This window comes from Cupressus sempervirens, chromosome 5, assembly GCF_028749045.1.
Source record: "Cupressus sempervirens isolate cs-2001-9-10 chromosome 5, ASM2874904v1, whole genome shotgun sequence".
NCBI lineage: Eukaryota > Viridiplantae > Streptophyta > Pinopsida > Cupressales > Cupressaceae > Cupressus > Cupressus sempervirens.
The window spans coordinates 876,076,260-876,093,803 of record NC_143122.1 but is presented as its reverse complement, the minus strand read 5'-3'; the positions used below and the strand labels follow the sequence as shown (position 1 = coordinate 876,093,803).

At 34.5% G+C, this 17,544-nt stretch overlaps 1 protein-coding gene across 4 annotated transcripts; it reads right to left on the bottom strand.

Annotated features, from left to right (window-relative positions):
- Positions 1-2,224: 2,224 nt before the first annotated feature.
- On the bottom strand, positions 2,225-9,853 carry LOC149558724 (leucine-rich repeat receptor protein kinase EMS1-like). 4 transcript variants are annotated; one of them, XM_089832820.1, is made up of 4 exons: positions 9,743-9,805; positions 9,418-9,507; positions 8,361-9,144; positions 2,225-2,921 (listed from the first exon to the last, which is right to left on the bottom strand). In XM_089832820.1, the coding sequence occupies exons 1-4, from the start codon at positions 9,767-9,769 to the stop codon at positions 2,491-2,493; spliced, it is 1,332 nt and encodes a 443-aa protein (XP_089688946.1). In that variant the 5' UTR covers positions 9,770-9,805; the 3' UTR covers positions 2,225-2,490. The 4 variants fall into 4 exon arrangements, with proteins under 4 accessions (XP_089688946.1, XP_089688947.1, XP_089688948.1 ...); XM_089832821.1 differs by lacking the exon at positions 9,743-9,805 and adding an exon at positions 9,646-9,675; XM_089832823.1 differs by lacking the exon at positions 2,225-2,921 and adding an exon at positions 5,855-6,788 and having other exon boundaries at positions 9,743-9,853.
- Between the last annotated feature and the right edge of the window lie 7,691 nt (positions 9,854-17,544).

The window sequence follows — 17,544 nt, the reverse complement described above, 5'->3', positions numbered from 1 at the left end:
GCAAAACTATAAATAAATAATAAGCAAAAAAGATAAAAAATAAATGAGATGAAATGACTTTACACACACACACAAATATGCACATACACACACACACACGTGTGTACAACTATATACATATATACATACATACATTATATATACATATATATACACATATACATACACACACACGCACACAAGAAAAGCTAAACAACAATTCTAAAAAATAAGTAAATAACAGTAAATAACATAAGATAACAATAAATAAATAAACAAACAAAAAAGAGCAACACAAATTCAATAAAATAATATAAATAAATAATTAAAACACAAAACCTATATAACTAACACCTAATTAAAGAAGTAATAAATTACTATAATATATATATAGAGAGACTAAAACATATAAGTATATATATTAGTTATGATTTTTGCTCTTACATTATTGATATCTTTAGATATATAGTTATTATTTGGGTAGTTTTTAACTGTCACTTCTTGGTTTTGTGTGCCTCCTTTCTTCCTTTTTCTTTTTATTGTTCTTTAGGCGAGGCTTGTTCTGCATAATTTTTGTTCTTGCTCAAAAAGTTGATGCTTAAAAAACTTGCACAATAGAATCCAGAATTAATTCATACATTACAATGCAAGACATGAAAAGACATTGTTAGACATAGATACCCCATCTTGCATGTAACAAAGCACTACATACCATGCTATAGATGAGAATGTACCATAAAATAAAATAATGTTAAAGACCCCACGAGATATTCATGAAAAGATATTATTAGACATAGATACCCGATCTAACTACATACCATCCTATAGATAAGAATGTACCATAAAATAATGTTGAAGACCCCACGAGATATCCTCCCATGTAGATTTCCATATGAGCACTCACAGAGAACATCGACAACCATTGTCAAAACTGCCAAACTTAAACTAGTAGCTGAGCTCAGGTATTTCAAAATTTTCACCTACTGCAGAATAAGAGGGAGTCGAGCCAAAATCATTTCATAGGGTATATCTAATTGCCCCAAAATACATACAGGTCTCGTGTGTTTGTGTATCTACAAAATTTTCTCAACTGGTTCTTTGACCACGATAATTACTCTTCCATTGGTGAACGTTCGTCCTCATCATCCAGCCCACAAATATGCAAATTTTCAAATTCCTGATTACGCATGTTGACATCATCCTCGGCTGAAATATGAACTGGTAGAGAAACCTGAAATGGCTCACCCAAATCATATTCAGTTGAGGGACCTATAAACAGAAGCAAGGAACATGTTGCCAAGGCAGAGAATGCAGAGAAATTTGCAATATATTGAGACCCATTCCAAGCCGTAGACTGAGTGCGATGAGCATGCCCTACAATGGAAAGCGTGGCGTGTAGCTTAGAGTAAATCTTGCTTTGAACCTCATGAGCCAAATCACAGCCAAAAGCTACTGTTTGGAAAGGATCGATGGGCTGTGTGCGCCCAACCCTTTTCATGTTGTCTAGAATCAGCTTATATTCCCACTTAGATTTTAATGGTTCCCAGGAAAAGATGCCTGCTACGAACGATCTCCGTTCCACAAGTCATAATTCTTCACAATCTCCAACAGATTAACATTGTTTTGCATCTCAGGTGTGAGTGTTTTCCCAATAATTTCTTCCAGCATACTCCATCATTGCACAAAATCTGTAACATTTGATAGGAAAATGGAAGCCACATGAGAAGGAAAGATACAACGTTTCTATGAAGCTAAGATTACCTCATCCCCCAAAATCCTCTTATCTGCCCTGAAACAATGAGGACATGATGAATTGAAGGCCAATTCAAGCTATATTTCTAAGATGGCATCCTCCAACGGGCACTCCCATTCCAAGAATGGCAGACAAACCCTGCAGTTTTGCAGGCAATAATCCATATCTCAAACTAGTATTCAGCCTTGGAAAGAGAATGCAGATGTCACGGGAAGAATAGATGAACGATAAGAAGAGACAAAGACAAAGGGCAAAATAAAAATAGGGCACGAATCATAATATAGTGCACTAAACCATATTCTCTGTACTTGACTCGAGTCCACATGTTCATCGCACTTCAAATCATCATTAAGAAGCACTGAGCCAAAAACCATGTTAATAATGGAAATATCATCCCAAGCACGAGATATATTCAGATGGCACAATTGCAAATTTATATTGTCAACCAGTCACATCAAATATGTGTCAAATCAACCATAAATAAATCTTACATTCAAGAAAAGATCATTTATATTATAGCATCATCTTAACTCTCACTTAAAGAGAGCTCCTGTTCATACTCTAGCATCTCAATGTACAATTACAGTAAAATTATGTATTGTGAACCAGATCATCCCGATGTCACCAAAAGTTCAATTTTTCAATTCTGAGACATTTATATGTCCTGTTATCTCATTTCAGAATCTTTGTGCCCGCCTATGAACGTGAAAGGAGCACAGGATATGATCAGTAAAACAATACTAATTAGTAAACACACATCAAGTGATGATTGAAGAATTTGTTTCACTGGAAGTAGCATAAGATCTAGCCAAAGAAGATGCCTGTACCAAAAGACTTTGTATGGAAATATTGAAACGACCAACTTGTAAATCATTTCCAGTGATCATCATTAATTTCCCCACAACTTCCCTCATGGTAGGCCTTCTAACTGGAGTATGCTCTGCACAGTGGAGTGCCAAATGAATTACACTCAAAATCTGTTCTTCAAACTCCTTGGTAGACTTCAAGTAATCATCAAGGACATCCAAAACACAGCCTTCTTCCTCAGCCTTGACGACCCATTCCACTAATGTTAACCCTGATTCAATGTCTGTACATGTAGGCCTCTGTCTAGTGATCAGTTCTAGTAGCATGACGCCAAAACTGTACACATCTGACTTTGTTGATGGCCGCAGACGATATGCTCTCTCTGTTCAAAAGGAAACAAAACAAAACAAAATTTCAATGATGGTCTAGATATATTTCATATGCCACATTCTTTAAAATATAAATTCATCCAAAACCCTTTGGATATCCAATACGACACACACATAGGCCACATTTGATTTTTTGTTTAGGATCCTTTTACTTTTTTGTGGGCGTGGATGATTTGTTTTTGTTGGGAAAGCTGTAAAACTTGGTGGAGGCAGAGTGAGGAGTTGATTACAACTAGTGGCAAAAATGATTTAAAGAAAGTTCCAACGAAAACTAATGTGATTCAAGTACAAGCTGGAAATAGATCAATGAAAGACTTTTAGCTCGATGGGTTCTAACCTATATAACGGTAACTTCAAATGAACTAGATATAGCATTTAAGCCCAACAAAGCAACTCTGAGATAAGTACGACGACTAGCAGCATTAAGGCTGCAATCATACAATTACAATCACAATACTAACAGCTCAGAAGTAGCTGATATACTAAAACAAGCATAGAACAAAACGCTCAAACATGGGTAGTCAGATGGCTTAAACTCAAAGAGTTCCGGAGAAAATTTGCAGCAGTTCTACCCTACTGAGTTACTGAAGTGGATTTCCTTTCCTTTCTAATTGTTCCCCCTCTTTTTCCAATCGAACTTGGATCAATAGATTTTCATATATAGCTTCTAGAAAATCTTAACCACAAAGAATACCTGAGCTTTAATTCTCCCCTTTTATATTTTCCTTAATCAAGAATGTTGAGCAAAATGAAGGCAAACCCACCTATGGAGGGTATGAATCAGGACCCTCCTCTTTACCCCACACTTTACACACCACTCACCTTCAAGCTGATCTCAACTTAAGCATAAGTTTTCTTCAAAGAAAACACAACCAAAGAACAATCTTCAGTCCCATTATTTTCCGTGAAAGAAACCAATTCATTAACTTGAGGAAGACAAAATCTCAGTTTTTTCCTTCTCCATTTCCCCACAACTACAGGATAGTTCCCATCAATTTTTGACTTCACAAGAAATTCGTTTATTCCCTACTTCATCCAAAATGGGTGCTAGAATGCTATGAATATCATTCGATCATGTGCCAAAGAGTTCTGATTTCAACGATGTTTGAAATCTTTGTGAATCAACTTAGTCAGATTCTGAAAGAAGACAATTTTTTTGACTTTCATCGAAATAATGAAAAGCCTGATTCATGTTTTAATCTGAAAAAAACTATAAACACCAAGTGTTTTAATCTGAGTGATTGTCTGAAGTTATTCAAATTCAATCACATTTCTTGCTTAGAAACTACTTGTAGATTTTTGTGGGAATAAGAATTATTAGATGATATATTTTTCTCTGGATCACACATCAGAGTGAAGGATGTGAGATAAAATAGGGTAGGGTTTGGTATTGTTTAGGCTGGATCTAAGGCCACTCTTATGTGTCTAACAACTTGATTGTAATTATGTTGGATCTTGCTTGACAGATTTGCTGCAACCGTATTTTCCTCCCATTTGAAAAAGACTCTTGTAACTTGTATGTGCTTTGCACTATTCTTTCTGATTTAGAAACTTTCTGATCCATGGAAACCATTTTGACCTTAATAAAAAACATTAATAGCCCTAATCACCATCCAGAAAATGTGTGGCAATGTGAAAGTGGCATGTTACAAAGTTTTCTTTTCTACTCCTCTACCATTATGCTCCTCCTCAATGCACTCTTCTACTCTGAAAGCATAGTTCATCATAGGCCATTAGGAATACTACTTCTGAAAGTAGTATCATAGGCCCTTAGGAATACTACTTCTCAAAGCATAGTACATACTAACTTAAAAATACTGTTAAAGACAGAAAATAGCTTACCAGGCACTGTATAACCAATGGTCCAAGTAGGTCCAGATGAACTCTCTGTCATACTAAGGTTAAATGCCTTTGCCACTCCAAAATCTGCTATGGGGGATTCAAAGTTCTCGTCGAAATGAACATTGCTAGGTTTCAAATCCCAGTGAACAGCACTGATCCTTGATTCATGGTCCAAATAGGCTATCCCTTGGGCCACTCCAATAGCTATATTCGACCTCTACTTCCATTCCAAGTGACACCTGGCTTCCCCATGCAACAAATTCTCCCTATGGCAGCATTGACAAGTACAAGGCAAGATTGGTTGCAAAGGGGTTTTCTCAGAAAGAATGGATTGACTATGGACAAATATTTTCTCCTGTAGTTTCACTAACATCCATCAGATTTCTGTTGTCACTTGCAGCAGCACGTGACTTTGAAATTGAGCAGGTGGATGTGATTGCAACATTTCTTCATGGTGATCTTGAAGAAGAGATATATATGAACCAACTAGAGTACTTTGTGGAAAAAGGTAAACAGCATTATGTAAGCTGAAGAAGTCTCTCCATGGTTAGAAAGAGTCACACAGAATGTGGTATCAAAAATACGATAAATATATATTGTCTTTAGGTTTACGAGGTCCAAATCTGATCATTGTGTGTACCATAAAGCTGAAGGTGATTGGATACTTATTATTGCTCTATATGTAGATGATATGTTGTTTGTAGGCAATAGAAAGGGAATGATTTTAGAGTTAAAATCTCAATTGTCCTTGAAATTTAAAATGAAAGTTTTAGGGCTAATGAAATTTATTTTGGGGATAAAAATCAGAAGGGACGAGTTTGGCAGGAAACTTTGGTTCAGCCAGAGAAAATATATTACCAATGTTCTAAAGCAATTTAATACGACTGATTGCAAGCAACAAGTAGTTCTAGTGTTACATGGAATGAAGTTCTTGGTTACTAACAGTCACAAAATCTATGGAAGAGGTCGAAGACATGAAGCGGGAACCTTATGCAAGTGTTGTTGGCTGCCCCATGTACGCAATGGTCAATACAAGACCAGACATTGCCCAAGCAGTGGGAATATTGAGTCTGTTTATGGCAAATTTGGGTAAGACACATTGGGATGCCATGAAAAATGTTCTGAGATATTTAAAGAGTACGTTACACTATGCATTGTGCTATCAAGGTAACTCAATTGGATCAAACAGATCAGTAAGCATTCAAGGTTATGTGGATGCTGACTGGGTTGGGGATATTAATCATTGACAAAAGAAGATTCACCAGTGGATATGTATTCATGGTGAATGGTGTTGCTATTAGCTGGATGAACAAATGACCGAGTGGAGCTGCATTATTGACAACTGAGGCAGAGTACATGACATCTACTTGTATGTGTCAAGAAGCAATTTGGCTTAAGCACTTGTGTTCTGATGTTGGCTATAATGTACGAAGAGTTACAATTTTCTATGACAGTCAAAGTACAATATGTTTGGCAAAGAATTCAACTTTCCTTGCCAGGACAAAACACAATGATGTACAATATCATTTTGTGCATGACATGGTTGAGGATGGAAAGGAAGCATTGACAAAGTCGGTGAACACAGTTAAGTTCAAATGGTGCATAAGCTCGATACGGCTTTAAGCCATCTTGAGTAAATTCATACTTCGTCAAGTGGGAGATTGTTAAGTGACAGTATGATCGAGGCCTCATTGTATGGCGAAAGCCTGCACCATGTGGAGTATGAGTTCCACACATAGACCACCGGATGGTGATGGCGAGTATGAATACAAAGAAGACAATACGACAAGGATGGTACAGTGATGGCTGGTGTCAGTACCAAGTACGATGTCAAGTGCATGCCTCCAATACGGTGCTAATTCTGATATGATGGCGTACGGTGGTGCCTGTGGAGTAGTGTCTGCAGTGGCACACAATTCTGTTGTGACTGGCAATTTGGCTAATGGAAGTTAGTAGACCATTCTGTAATGTGACGGTTGACATACCAAATTCCATAACGAACTGCAGTGTGCATAAATCTACAACATTCAAAAGGAATTAAATTAGTAATGTAAATCGGGTTGATTGAAAGGCAATCTAAGCCTGCACAAAAACCCAAAGTTTTTTGCATGTAAACTTGTTTACTATAATAAAAAAAGTTGCTCCAGATTTTTGGGTGGTGGGTTTTTTCCCGTAAGGGTTTCCCACCTGAAATTTGGTGTTTCTCTTGTGTGTCTGGTATTTTCATATTTTTCATTTACTTGCACATCTCTGAAATTTATTGTTGGTTCCTTCCCTGTCAGATGACATTCGGAAGGCATTTCTACATCATTGCTTTCCTTACACCAATTAGCCTAACTTGTGATCAATCTATATTTGGTCTTGCACCTACAAACTTCCCAGTAAGACCATTCACGAGCCTAGATGAAGAACTTTTAGCATTTGAGTCGTGCACTTCGAAAAAAATGACCTAATCATCCAAGGCCGTAGATCCAAGGAGCAGGACAAATCAGAAGAGAAGCAAGACTTACCTTTTAACCCATCTGACTAGGATCTCAGACAAGATCATTGGCTCATAGTCTACAACCTTTTGGATTCCTCGACACCCTTGGGAGCAGGAGATGCTAAAGAAAACCTACTTCCCTCATCCTCCCCTGCCACCACACATAAGGCACAAGCAAATTGCAATACCAGAACTATTTACACATTGCACGGTACGCATCTCTAATCTCTAATTCCCCACCGCTAACAGGATAGTTTCCCATCAATTTTTTTGACCTCACAAGAGATTTGATTTTCCCTTACTTCAGCCAAAATGGGTGATAGAATGCTACTAGTATCATTCTATCATATGCCAAAGCTTTCTGATTTCAACAATGTTTGAAATCTTTGTGAATCAACTTAGTTGGATTCTGAAAAAAAAAGACATTTTTTTGTACTGTCATCAAAACAATGCAAAGCCTGATTCATGTTTTAATCTGAAAAAAACTATAAATACCCAATTGTTTTAATCTGAGTGATTTGCTGAAGTTATTCAAATTCAATCACATTTGTTGCTTAGGAACTACTTGCAGACTTTTGTGGGAATAAGGATTAATAGATGATATATTTTTCTCTGCATCACACACCAGAGTGAAGGGGGTGAGATTAAATAGGGTGGGGTTTGGAATTATTTAGGCTGGTTCTGAAGCCACTCTTCTCTGTCCAACAACTTGAGTGTAATTATGTTGGTTCTTGCTTGACAGATTGGCTGCAGCTGTATTTTCCTCCCATTCGAAAGACTCTTCTAACTTGTATGTGCTTTGCGCTATTTTTTCTGATACTTAAAAACCATTTTTACTTTAATCCCAAACATTAACAGCCCTAACCACCGTCCAGAAAATGTGTGCCTAGGTGAAAGTGACTTGTTACTTAGTTTTCTTTTCTACTCCTCTACCATTATGTTCTTCTCCTCAATGTACTCGTCTACTCTGAAAACATGTGTATCATAGGCCCATAGGAATACTACTTCTGAAAGCAGTATATACTATAGGCCCATAGGAATACTACTTCTGAAAGCATAGTATATACTAACCAAAATAAACTAACTTTTAAGACAGACAATAGCTTACCAGGTGCTGTATAGCCAATGGTCCAAGTAGGTCCGCACGAACTCTCTGTCATAATAAGGTTAAATGCCTTTGCCACTCCAAAATCTGCTATGTGGGGTTCAAAGTTCTCATCCAAAAGAATATTGCTGGGTTTCAAATCACAGTGAACAACACTGGTCCTTGATTCATGGTGCACATAGGCTAACCCTTGGGCCACTCCAATAGCTATATTTAACCTCTGCTTCCATTCCAAGGGACACCTGGCTTCCCCATGCAACAAATTCTCCAAGCTGCCATTTGGCATGAACTCCAAGATGAGGGCCATCTCTTGCGCATCACTAAAATACCCAAGAATTCTCAGCAGGTTCCTGTGCCTCAGCTTCCCCAAAATCTTCAACTCTGCAAAGAAATTCTTGTGTGAGAGTGTCTCCTCATCTATCTTCATCCGTTTCACTGCAACAAGCCTTCCATTTGGAAGAATTCCCTTGTACACCGTGCTAAATCCACCTTTGCCAATCAAGTTATTTCTATCGAAATTGGCCGTTGCAGCCAGCAGCTCATTTCTGTTCATCCTCAAGTGAGGTTCTTTGATTACTGGCAACAGAGGAGCTCTCACCCTGGAGCTAAATATGGCCATTTCACAGCATCTTGTGTAGAGGATGAGCAGTACAAGAATTGTTACGATTATTGTAAATATGCCTGCAACGAGCAGAATTGCTGAAACATTACCTCTCTCTGAAAAAAGCCCATGATCCCCGGAATGCCCATGATCACCATATTCTTGGTGGGGATCCATGGTATAGTCCTGATACAAGAAACAAAAACAAAAACCAAAAAGGCCTGTTTCAAACTCAAAGAACACGAGTGCAGTCCAATTTTTATATCATGAATTTCAGAGAAGTAAGAAACTTCCGCACTGTATGTTCACCCTGTTAAACAATTATTAAGATAAGTTTTATTATTGCTTCACTTCAAGCCTGTTTTGAGCAACTTTACTGACTTAGACCTCCCATTGAATTAGATAAATAAATCTGAAAGAAAAATGGATAAGGATGGTACTAATGTTATCTCAACCTACCCATTGAAATGGAAATTGCAAAGTAAAAGATACACGGTGAGAATGACCCGGGAATTTTCCTTGAAATTCATAATTTCTTTGTCGTAGTTCCTGCATTGAATGAAAATTGCATTCAGTTGAGAGGTACAAATTGTGATTAACATTTAAAATGTTCTCAAATTCGTGTTCTCTTTAACTTAATCCATAAAGGAAATTTGATTGAGTTAAAAGATGCCCAGTAAGATTGACGTTTCGATTTTCCATGAAATGTATAATCTCTTTATCTTAATCCCAGTCAATGAAAACCTCATTGTCCATACATTGAATGATACTCTCATCGACTTACAAGATAGTCAAGTATTTTCCAGGCCATGACCTCGTCGAGGAGGAAAATTATATCTATGACCGATGAAAACTTTAATTTCGGGAATGAGCTGAGCTGAATAACCCTTCAAACACTCCATTTGACTCAGTCAATTCTTCTCTCGCTCATTAATTTTTTTAAAAATGGCACCACATGTACTAATAGCCGATCAGTTTTTAACTTTCTGGGTTTTTCATTTGTGCGAAAAGTACTTTTTTTTGGGTGAGCCACTATTGAGAGTGACCATAACGGTTTCTAGACGAACGTTTTAAAATGATACTTTTAGATCACCTAGCACTATACGAGTTCTATGGAGAGCTCCGTAAATGTGGGAAAGCCAAAAGGTTAGCTTTGAGCTCTTCACTACAAATTTTGACATACGGATTAGGAATAGTAGGTGCACGAAGTTAGCCTTGGTGGCTACTGGGTCGTTTCCCCTAATATGATCGTGAGTTGTTTTTGTTTATTTCATGTAGTTGTAAAGTCTATAATATCAATAAAAAAATAAAAAGATACTGTTATTATTTTATGTAATCAATTTTGTTTATTATTATTTTAAATAGTTTGAAATTATAATCATCATTAAAACAAAAAATCTAAGAATTGTAGTTAAGAATAACTAATTTATACGTGAATGTATATTTTTCATCAAATTGTAAAGTTTATTGATAAAAATAGGTGTTTGTCCTCTTCCCCTCCCCTCTCTTCCTCTTCCCCACTCCACCCCCCTCTCTCTCCACATGCACACACATTTCAACCCTAAGCAAAATATTTCTCTACTAACTATAATTGAACCCCAACCCTAATTGGACCTAAAACTTAACCTATTGATTATACCATTATTTTATTTATTTGATATTTTTACATTTAATTTATATAGAATGATTTTCCTAACTCGTTTACTTGGGACATTTCTCAATGCAATGATATTAAATATCAAATTACCTGAACTTATTTAAATTTTTTTTTTTTTTTTTGCTAATCCAACTTATCTTATTCCTTATACATTAAGATTTACGTTTTTTTAATTTTATTGTATAAACTTTCTTAAGACCTAATTTACCATTTATTTGTGCTTTGTTGCTATTCTCTTAACAAGGGGATTGGATATTTTTAGAATATATATGTAGACCACTATTATTGAATGATATTAATAGAGTTCTTCTTGTGGAAATTCTGGTGAGGCTAACATTGGAGGTATAAGAAGAGATGGGAAGATGTTGATGTTTTTTTAGTTTCTATCTATAAGGGTTACCTCTTTAATAACCCGATGGATGCCCTTCCTATTAAGATTGCCATTGAGTGCAATCAATTTGTTGGATGGAAAAGGATTATGTTTGATCAGACTCCTAGGTTATTGTGGACATGTTGAACGATCAAAATGTGATAGAGGCCAAATGACCGTATTAGTGGTTAGACAAACTTTACTTTTCTATGATTCTTTGGACTTTTCTTTGTTCTTCATATTCCCAGAGAATGGAATGGGGTTGTAGATTGTTTGGCAAAGTGGGCCTCAAGAAATGGTGAAGACTGGGATATAGATGGGAGGATTTATCTCCCTCCTAATTATTTGGATAGTTTAGATAGGCTCTTGGTTAGTGACCAAAATATGTAATTGGTCATTTCTTTTAATTTGAATAATTTTTTACTCCCTTTCTAAAAAATTTTAAACTTCATATTAATACATATTTTATTATTATTGATATGTTCTTTGATCTTTGTGTCATTCAATGCTTCCTTTCATGACACTCTAATGGCTTTGTACATTCTTCGGATTTATGCTTGTACGCAAGAGACATGTATTACATATTTAAGCATTGTTACATTAATTGATTTTGTCTAGGTTTATTTTGAAAATCCATCTCTTAAGATGCATTTGTCTATAGAGAAAAACATATTTGAAATCTTACCTTTTAAATCAAACTTCCTTTCTTTATTACATTTCTTTCTAAAATCTAGGTTTCTTTTGCAAAAACCACCTCATCTTCTTTCTAAAAAGATTTCTTTCTTTATTGTGAGTACTTTAAAATGTACTTTCTTTTTAAACTATATATTATCTCTAAAATGTACCTTATTGATTATAAAGATTTATTAGTCCATGTCGTTAAGGCAATAGACCAATATTTTCAACAATCTTCTTTGCAGTAGTCTCTCTTTTGAAAACTAGGAAATGAACAAAAATCTTGTTAAAAACTACAGTCCTTCAAAATTTCCAAAATTAATCTAATGTAAAAAAAATATAAATTATTTTTTCCTAATGAGTGTTGACAATTTTCCTAGTAGTCTTATTCATTTTGTTCATAGGAAATTTGAGGAAAATTGATTACGTGTTGCAAGTGATATTTTGACTTAGTGTTATGGGACATAAGGGTTCTTTGGTTGCATGGTATGTGGATTCCTAATCTTCTTTTCCAAACAACATTTGCCCATAGTTGTATTTGAAGATTTTTTATTTTTTTTAAAAGTGGGGTTTGCTTGCATGTGTTGTTAATTGATTTGTTTGGTGCATAGATCAACGCGAGTGTAGTGGCTTAAAATGAAGAAACATTTAAAAGCATTCTTCATCAAGTGCTTCAAACCTACAAAGGATCTTGAGCTTTTCTCGGTAAACATCTTTCATTGTTATAAGTATCTCCTTAATTTATTTTCTTGAATCATTTCTTTTTCAAACATTTTTTTTACATGTCACTATGAATCATATCAATTGTTGTTTCAATTGAGATTGGAGAACCCCAATTGAAATATGGTATTTTTTGAAATTATTGTATGGTATTTTTTGAAATCCTAAAGTTTGAATTTTTTCTAATTGCTCTATCATAGCCATTTATTAATAGATTATTTTTGGCAGGTCAAGAAAAGTCTACTAGTTTGGTTGTTCTTCTTCCTCATCTCATTCTTGAGGTGAGTTCCTTGCCATGGTTTCAATGAGTTGTTTTGATGTATCCGTTTAGGGTTGTGTAATTCCTTTGTATTCTAAAACAATTTAGTTTGTTATTAGGTCAATGAAAGAATTGATTCTATGGTCTATTTTGTGTGTTTTATATTTTTATTAAATTGCAGAGGCTCATAAGGATGCAAAACTCAAATAATCAAGGCCAACCTAAGACTTTGTCTTCCACCTTAATCTATCTATATATGGGCTCTATTTTATCTGTGTCCTTCTAGAAAATCCCTTTTCCTCGACCCTTTGTTCATTTTCTAGTAATGTTACCAAAAATAGCAAGTTGTGATAATACAAAATACCTACAATTTATTTCACCTAAATATCTGAACCTGCCACTATAGTTTAATCAAAATGATAGTTTTGGCTTTTCATATACACCATATTAAAACTTTTCATATACACCATATTCTATTTATACAATGCAAAAATGACATGTAATGCATCATAGATACTTCATTGGGATCTCATTCCTTTCTTATCTACCTACCATGTTTTCATACTTTTACCAACTTTGTCTAGTTTCTAGATCCTCGCACAAACATTACTGACATACCTACTCACCTTTTAGGTTTTGGACCATCTAGACTAAGCTTTCGATTATGGATAGCATGACTATTAGAAGATAAGATTAATGGACACCTTATCTTCTAGACATTGCTTGGTGTGAAGGATTTGCACTTTCATTGTTGGGTTCTTGAAAATCAAAGTGTAAAAGCTCTTTTGATAATTCAACATCTATTTTTGCAACCTTTGTTTTGGATGCAAGTTTGAGCATATTTGTTTCTTACCGACCTATAGTTGTTTGATACTTAATAATTATTCATTTTCAAATAATATAGTCTGAGTGTTGACCTATAGGACTCCACATTGAAATTTTATTTTTTGTTGATGCTAACATGTTGCAACCTTTGTGCACTTGTCATCTTATTCCATCTTTATGGGCTTTTCAAATTCATGTTCATATGGCTCCTCTAGCTCTAGCATAGGTGAAATTTTTTAGTCTCCTTTATATGGATCCCTATTTCTCATGCACTTAATCAATATATACCTTGTCCTCTCATACTATTTTTTTGGTGTTTCTTTATATTGACTAGTTTTTGTATGTGGCTTCATTAGATTCATTATATGAGTTTATTAAGTGTCTAAACGAAGACCTTTATATCTAGTAAACTTTGTGTATTACACACCATCTCATGAATTCAACTTCTACAACATTTACATTGAATTTCCTTTTGCGATATCCAACCCAAGCGATCATTGAGTAGTTTTCCTTTCTATCCCAATAAAATACTCTCTTGGAAATTGAGGAATAACATGTCTAAACTACAAAAATTATGTGTTTTCTTAAATTACATACAAATTCAGTTGTAAAATAATTTGAAAATTTATCTAAAGAAAGTAATTTGATACCACTTAATGAATAGATTCACCAGTCCTTAAAAAAAACCCAATTTTTTTGTAAATTTTGTCTTTGAGTTCATCATATCCTATATAAAACATATAAATCTTTTCCCATTTTAGGTATGTTAAATAGTTGTCTTACTTGTACATAATATGCAGTTCTAATGATCACAATACACAAGATGTAGATTTAGTGATCTTATGGAAGTTGATTAAAGTGATTAATAGGTGGTTAACACTATTTTTTAATGTTCTAATACATTTATTAAGTCATTATTGAGGTAGTTGATAAAGGTTTAAGTTTATAACACTCAATGTTTCTGATGAGTGTTAAACCAATACAACCATAACAAAGTATAACACTTAATGTCAGCGATGAGTTTTAAGCCAGTTACAATTTCATAACTACTTAGTTATGGTACTATTAGTTTTGAATAGGTCAAATGATCTACTAGACCCCAACTATACTATGTTTCTAGAAAGGTAATAGATAGATTTGAAATGGGTAAGAGTCAATCTTTGCATACATGTGAAGTGGACATATAAAAGTGACTTTGATCAAGGAAGTTTTTGGCATTTTTGATAGTTTTACCTAGTTTTGGTCTAATACAAGTTTGATTAGGTTTTTGTGCTAGTTGTTAGAATGTTTAGAATAAATGAGAGGAGGGGGGGGGGGGGGGGGGGGGGGGGGGGTGTGTTTGGTGAATCAATTACTCAAGGTCCATATGTACCAATTGAATAAACAAACACAAAAACATTTTTTTGTCTTCCTTATCCTGCTACCTAGTCTCTATTGTAATCTTAATAACAATATTAACTAGTAATTCACTATCCTAATATAACATACTTGCAAAATGTAAAACACCATAATAACATTCAACACAATTTTGACACTAGGATTTAATGTGGAAACCCAATTTAGGAAAAACCACCAGTAACATGTCACCCCTTTTTCACTCTTCTGAAGTAAGCCTTGAAAGGAGCCAAGCCTATTAAAGGTTACAATACACACTATTACATGTGACATGGTTAAAGTATTTAATCACCCTATTAGGAATGGCCTTGTTAGAGGACTTCCGAATATTCCATTAGAATGTCACCCAGTTAAATGATTTACATAGACTATTAGGTCCTTATAAATGTTAGGTCAACCTTGATTAAAGGATTTCAATATACATTGTTTACAATGATTAGAAAGAAATAGTAGGGTTTGATCTATATGAATACAACTCACTTTGCAGTTCCAGATCTTTGTTCTATTCATGTGCTAATTTCCTGAGAAGCCTTCATTGACATCTTTGTCCTCAATTTGCTTGGCAACCTTTCAAGAAATCACTCTTCTCCTTCACATTAAACTCAAGTCTTTTTCTTGGATTCTCTTATCAACCTTAGCAACATTGCTCCATCTCATTGGAATTCTTTCTCATTTGCATACAGTCTTTGCACTTGAATATGCTCAATCACTTTTTGATTATCCTTTGCACATAACTTGACTGATCTAACTTTGTCTCACGCATGCATTCACTTCCACATTCAAACACACACACACACACACACACACACTCTCTCTCTCTCTCACACACACATTTAGAGTTTGCAAATTTACCTCCTTAAATAGGTAATTCTGGTCATTTTCCATTTTTTACAATCATCGTAGATCTTAGGGTTTGTGATAAGATCTATCAGATTCATTGTATTTGTTCATCTCCTTCTCTTTTGTAGAAACCTCTCATGAAATTCATCCATTAGGTCATTTACCTAATCCTCTCCTAAAATTAAATGATCCAACGTGTCAATCCATATCTTCAACATGCTTTCCATATCCCAAGAAATTAACTAAGTCAATTGGAAATCAAGATTTCTCATAGTCATTTAATATGTTGTCACTTTTTCAACACTTGATTTTGACACTCGGTCATCATTGGATTACTCACTCATCACTAAAGTTCTTGCTCAACACTTACACTATTTCTTGATCGATATTAATGCTCAACCAACACTAAGTTTCACTCAACTTGTACTAGTGCTCGACTTACTCTATGAAATACTTATCTCCACAATAGCTTTAACATTAGTTGGTCCACATAGGTCAGTATGAACCAATTCTAAAATATCACTAGATGTGTATGTTTTTCTCTTGAAACTAGACTTTGTCATTTTTCCCAATTGACATTATTTACACATAGCATTGTTAGGTTTCTTTAGTTTTGGTAACCCTCTTACTTTCTTCATTTTATTAATACTTACCAAATTGTCAAAGTTTGCATGACATAGACTTTTGTGCCATAAACAAATATCTTAATGTTGTGCAAATAGACATGTCTCTTTAGATAATCTAGATAGAGAATGGAATTCAACTCTATAACCTAATTTTTTAAACTGTGAAACACTCAACAAATTGTAGTTAAGTCCTTCAACCTAGTAGACATTGCCACACTTAATTTTGTCAATTAATTGAATTGTCCCTTTACCTTTCACAAGACATGTAATATCATTTCCAAATTTAACATAGGCACCCTTGTATGGTCCAATGTCCTCAAATTTACTTCTATCACCAGTCATATGATTAGAGAAACCACTATCAATTATCCATATGTCACTTTTGTTCACATAAGAAATTAAAACAATTTTTTCATCTTCATCAGAATCTTCTTTCATAGCAACATAAAAAACTTCATCATCATTACTTTTAGATTCAGTATCAATTTCTTCCTCACCAATTTAACAAGATTTATTACCTTTATTATCCTTGTTCTTCTTGTAGTCTCGGTCATCTCTCCTTCCTTTTTATTTTCTTTCCTTTCTCCCATCCTTGTCTTCTTTGTTAGGACACCTTACAAAAATATGACCAACCTTGTTGCATGAAAAACAAATTATAGTTAGTTTACCTTTGCATTCCCTCTGCCTTTTTTGAATCTCTTTGTAATAAGTGCTTCAAGTTCATCAAGTTCATCATCAGAAGCATAACTATCACTCTTATCATATTTTCCTTTTCTTTTACTAAGAACCAATTTTGACTAAAAGCATATTCAATAGTAGCAGGTGTGTGATTATCAAAATTAGACATCTCAAAAGTAGTAAGTCTACCAATTACTGTTAAAATATGTAGCTTCGGTTAGACAAACACTATGAATATAAAAATTTGGACTATATGTATATATACATATCAATATGGCTTACACATTGATATGTATATATACACATTGTCAATACATAAGTTTGATGCTATTCTAATATTCTTTTCTGAATACAATTCATGCCCTCATATATATATATCTATATACATACATACGTACATACATACATACATACATACATACATACATACATGCATACATACATACATACATACATACATATATATATTTCATTGATAAAAGTTCACATGTTCATATGATTATCGGTTTTTCTAGAAATGTCGATCCTTATTTGGAATTAT

Bases quoted from the DNA above. Each gene is read 5' to 3' on its own strand.
- LOC149558724 (XM_089832820.1), bottom strand. From the start codon at position 9,769: ATGGCCTGGAAAATACTTGACTATCTT. The intron at 9,145-9,417 runs GTAGGTTGAGAT...TTCTTGTATCAG, and splicing joins TGCAATTTCCATTTCAATGG to GACTATACCATGGATCCCCA. The intron at 2,922-8,360 runs GTAAGCTATTGT...CCTTTTGAACAG, and splicing joins CATTGGCTATACAGCACCTG to AGAGAGCATATCGTCTGCGG.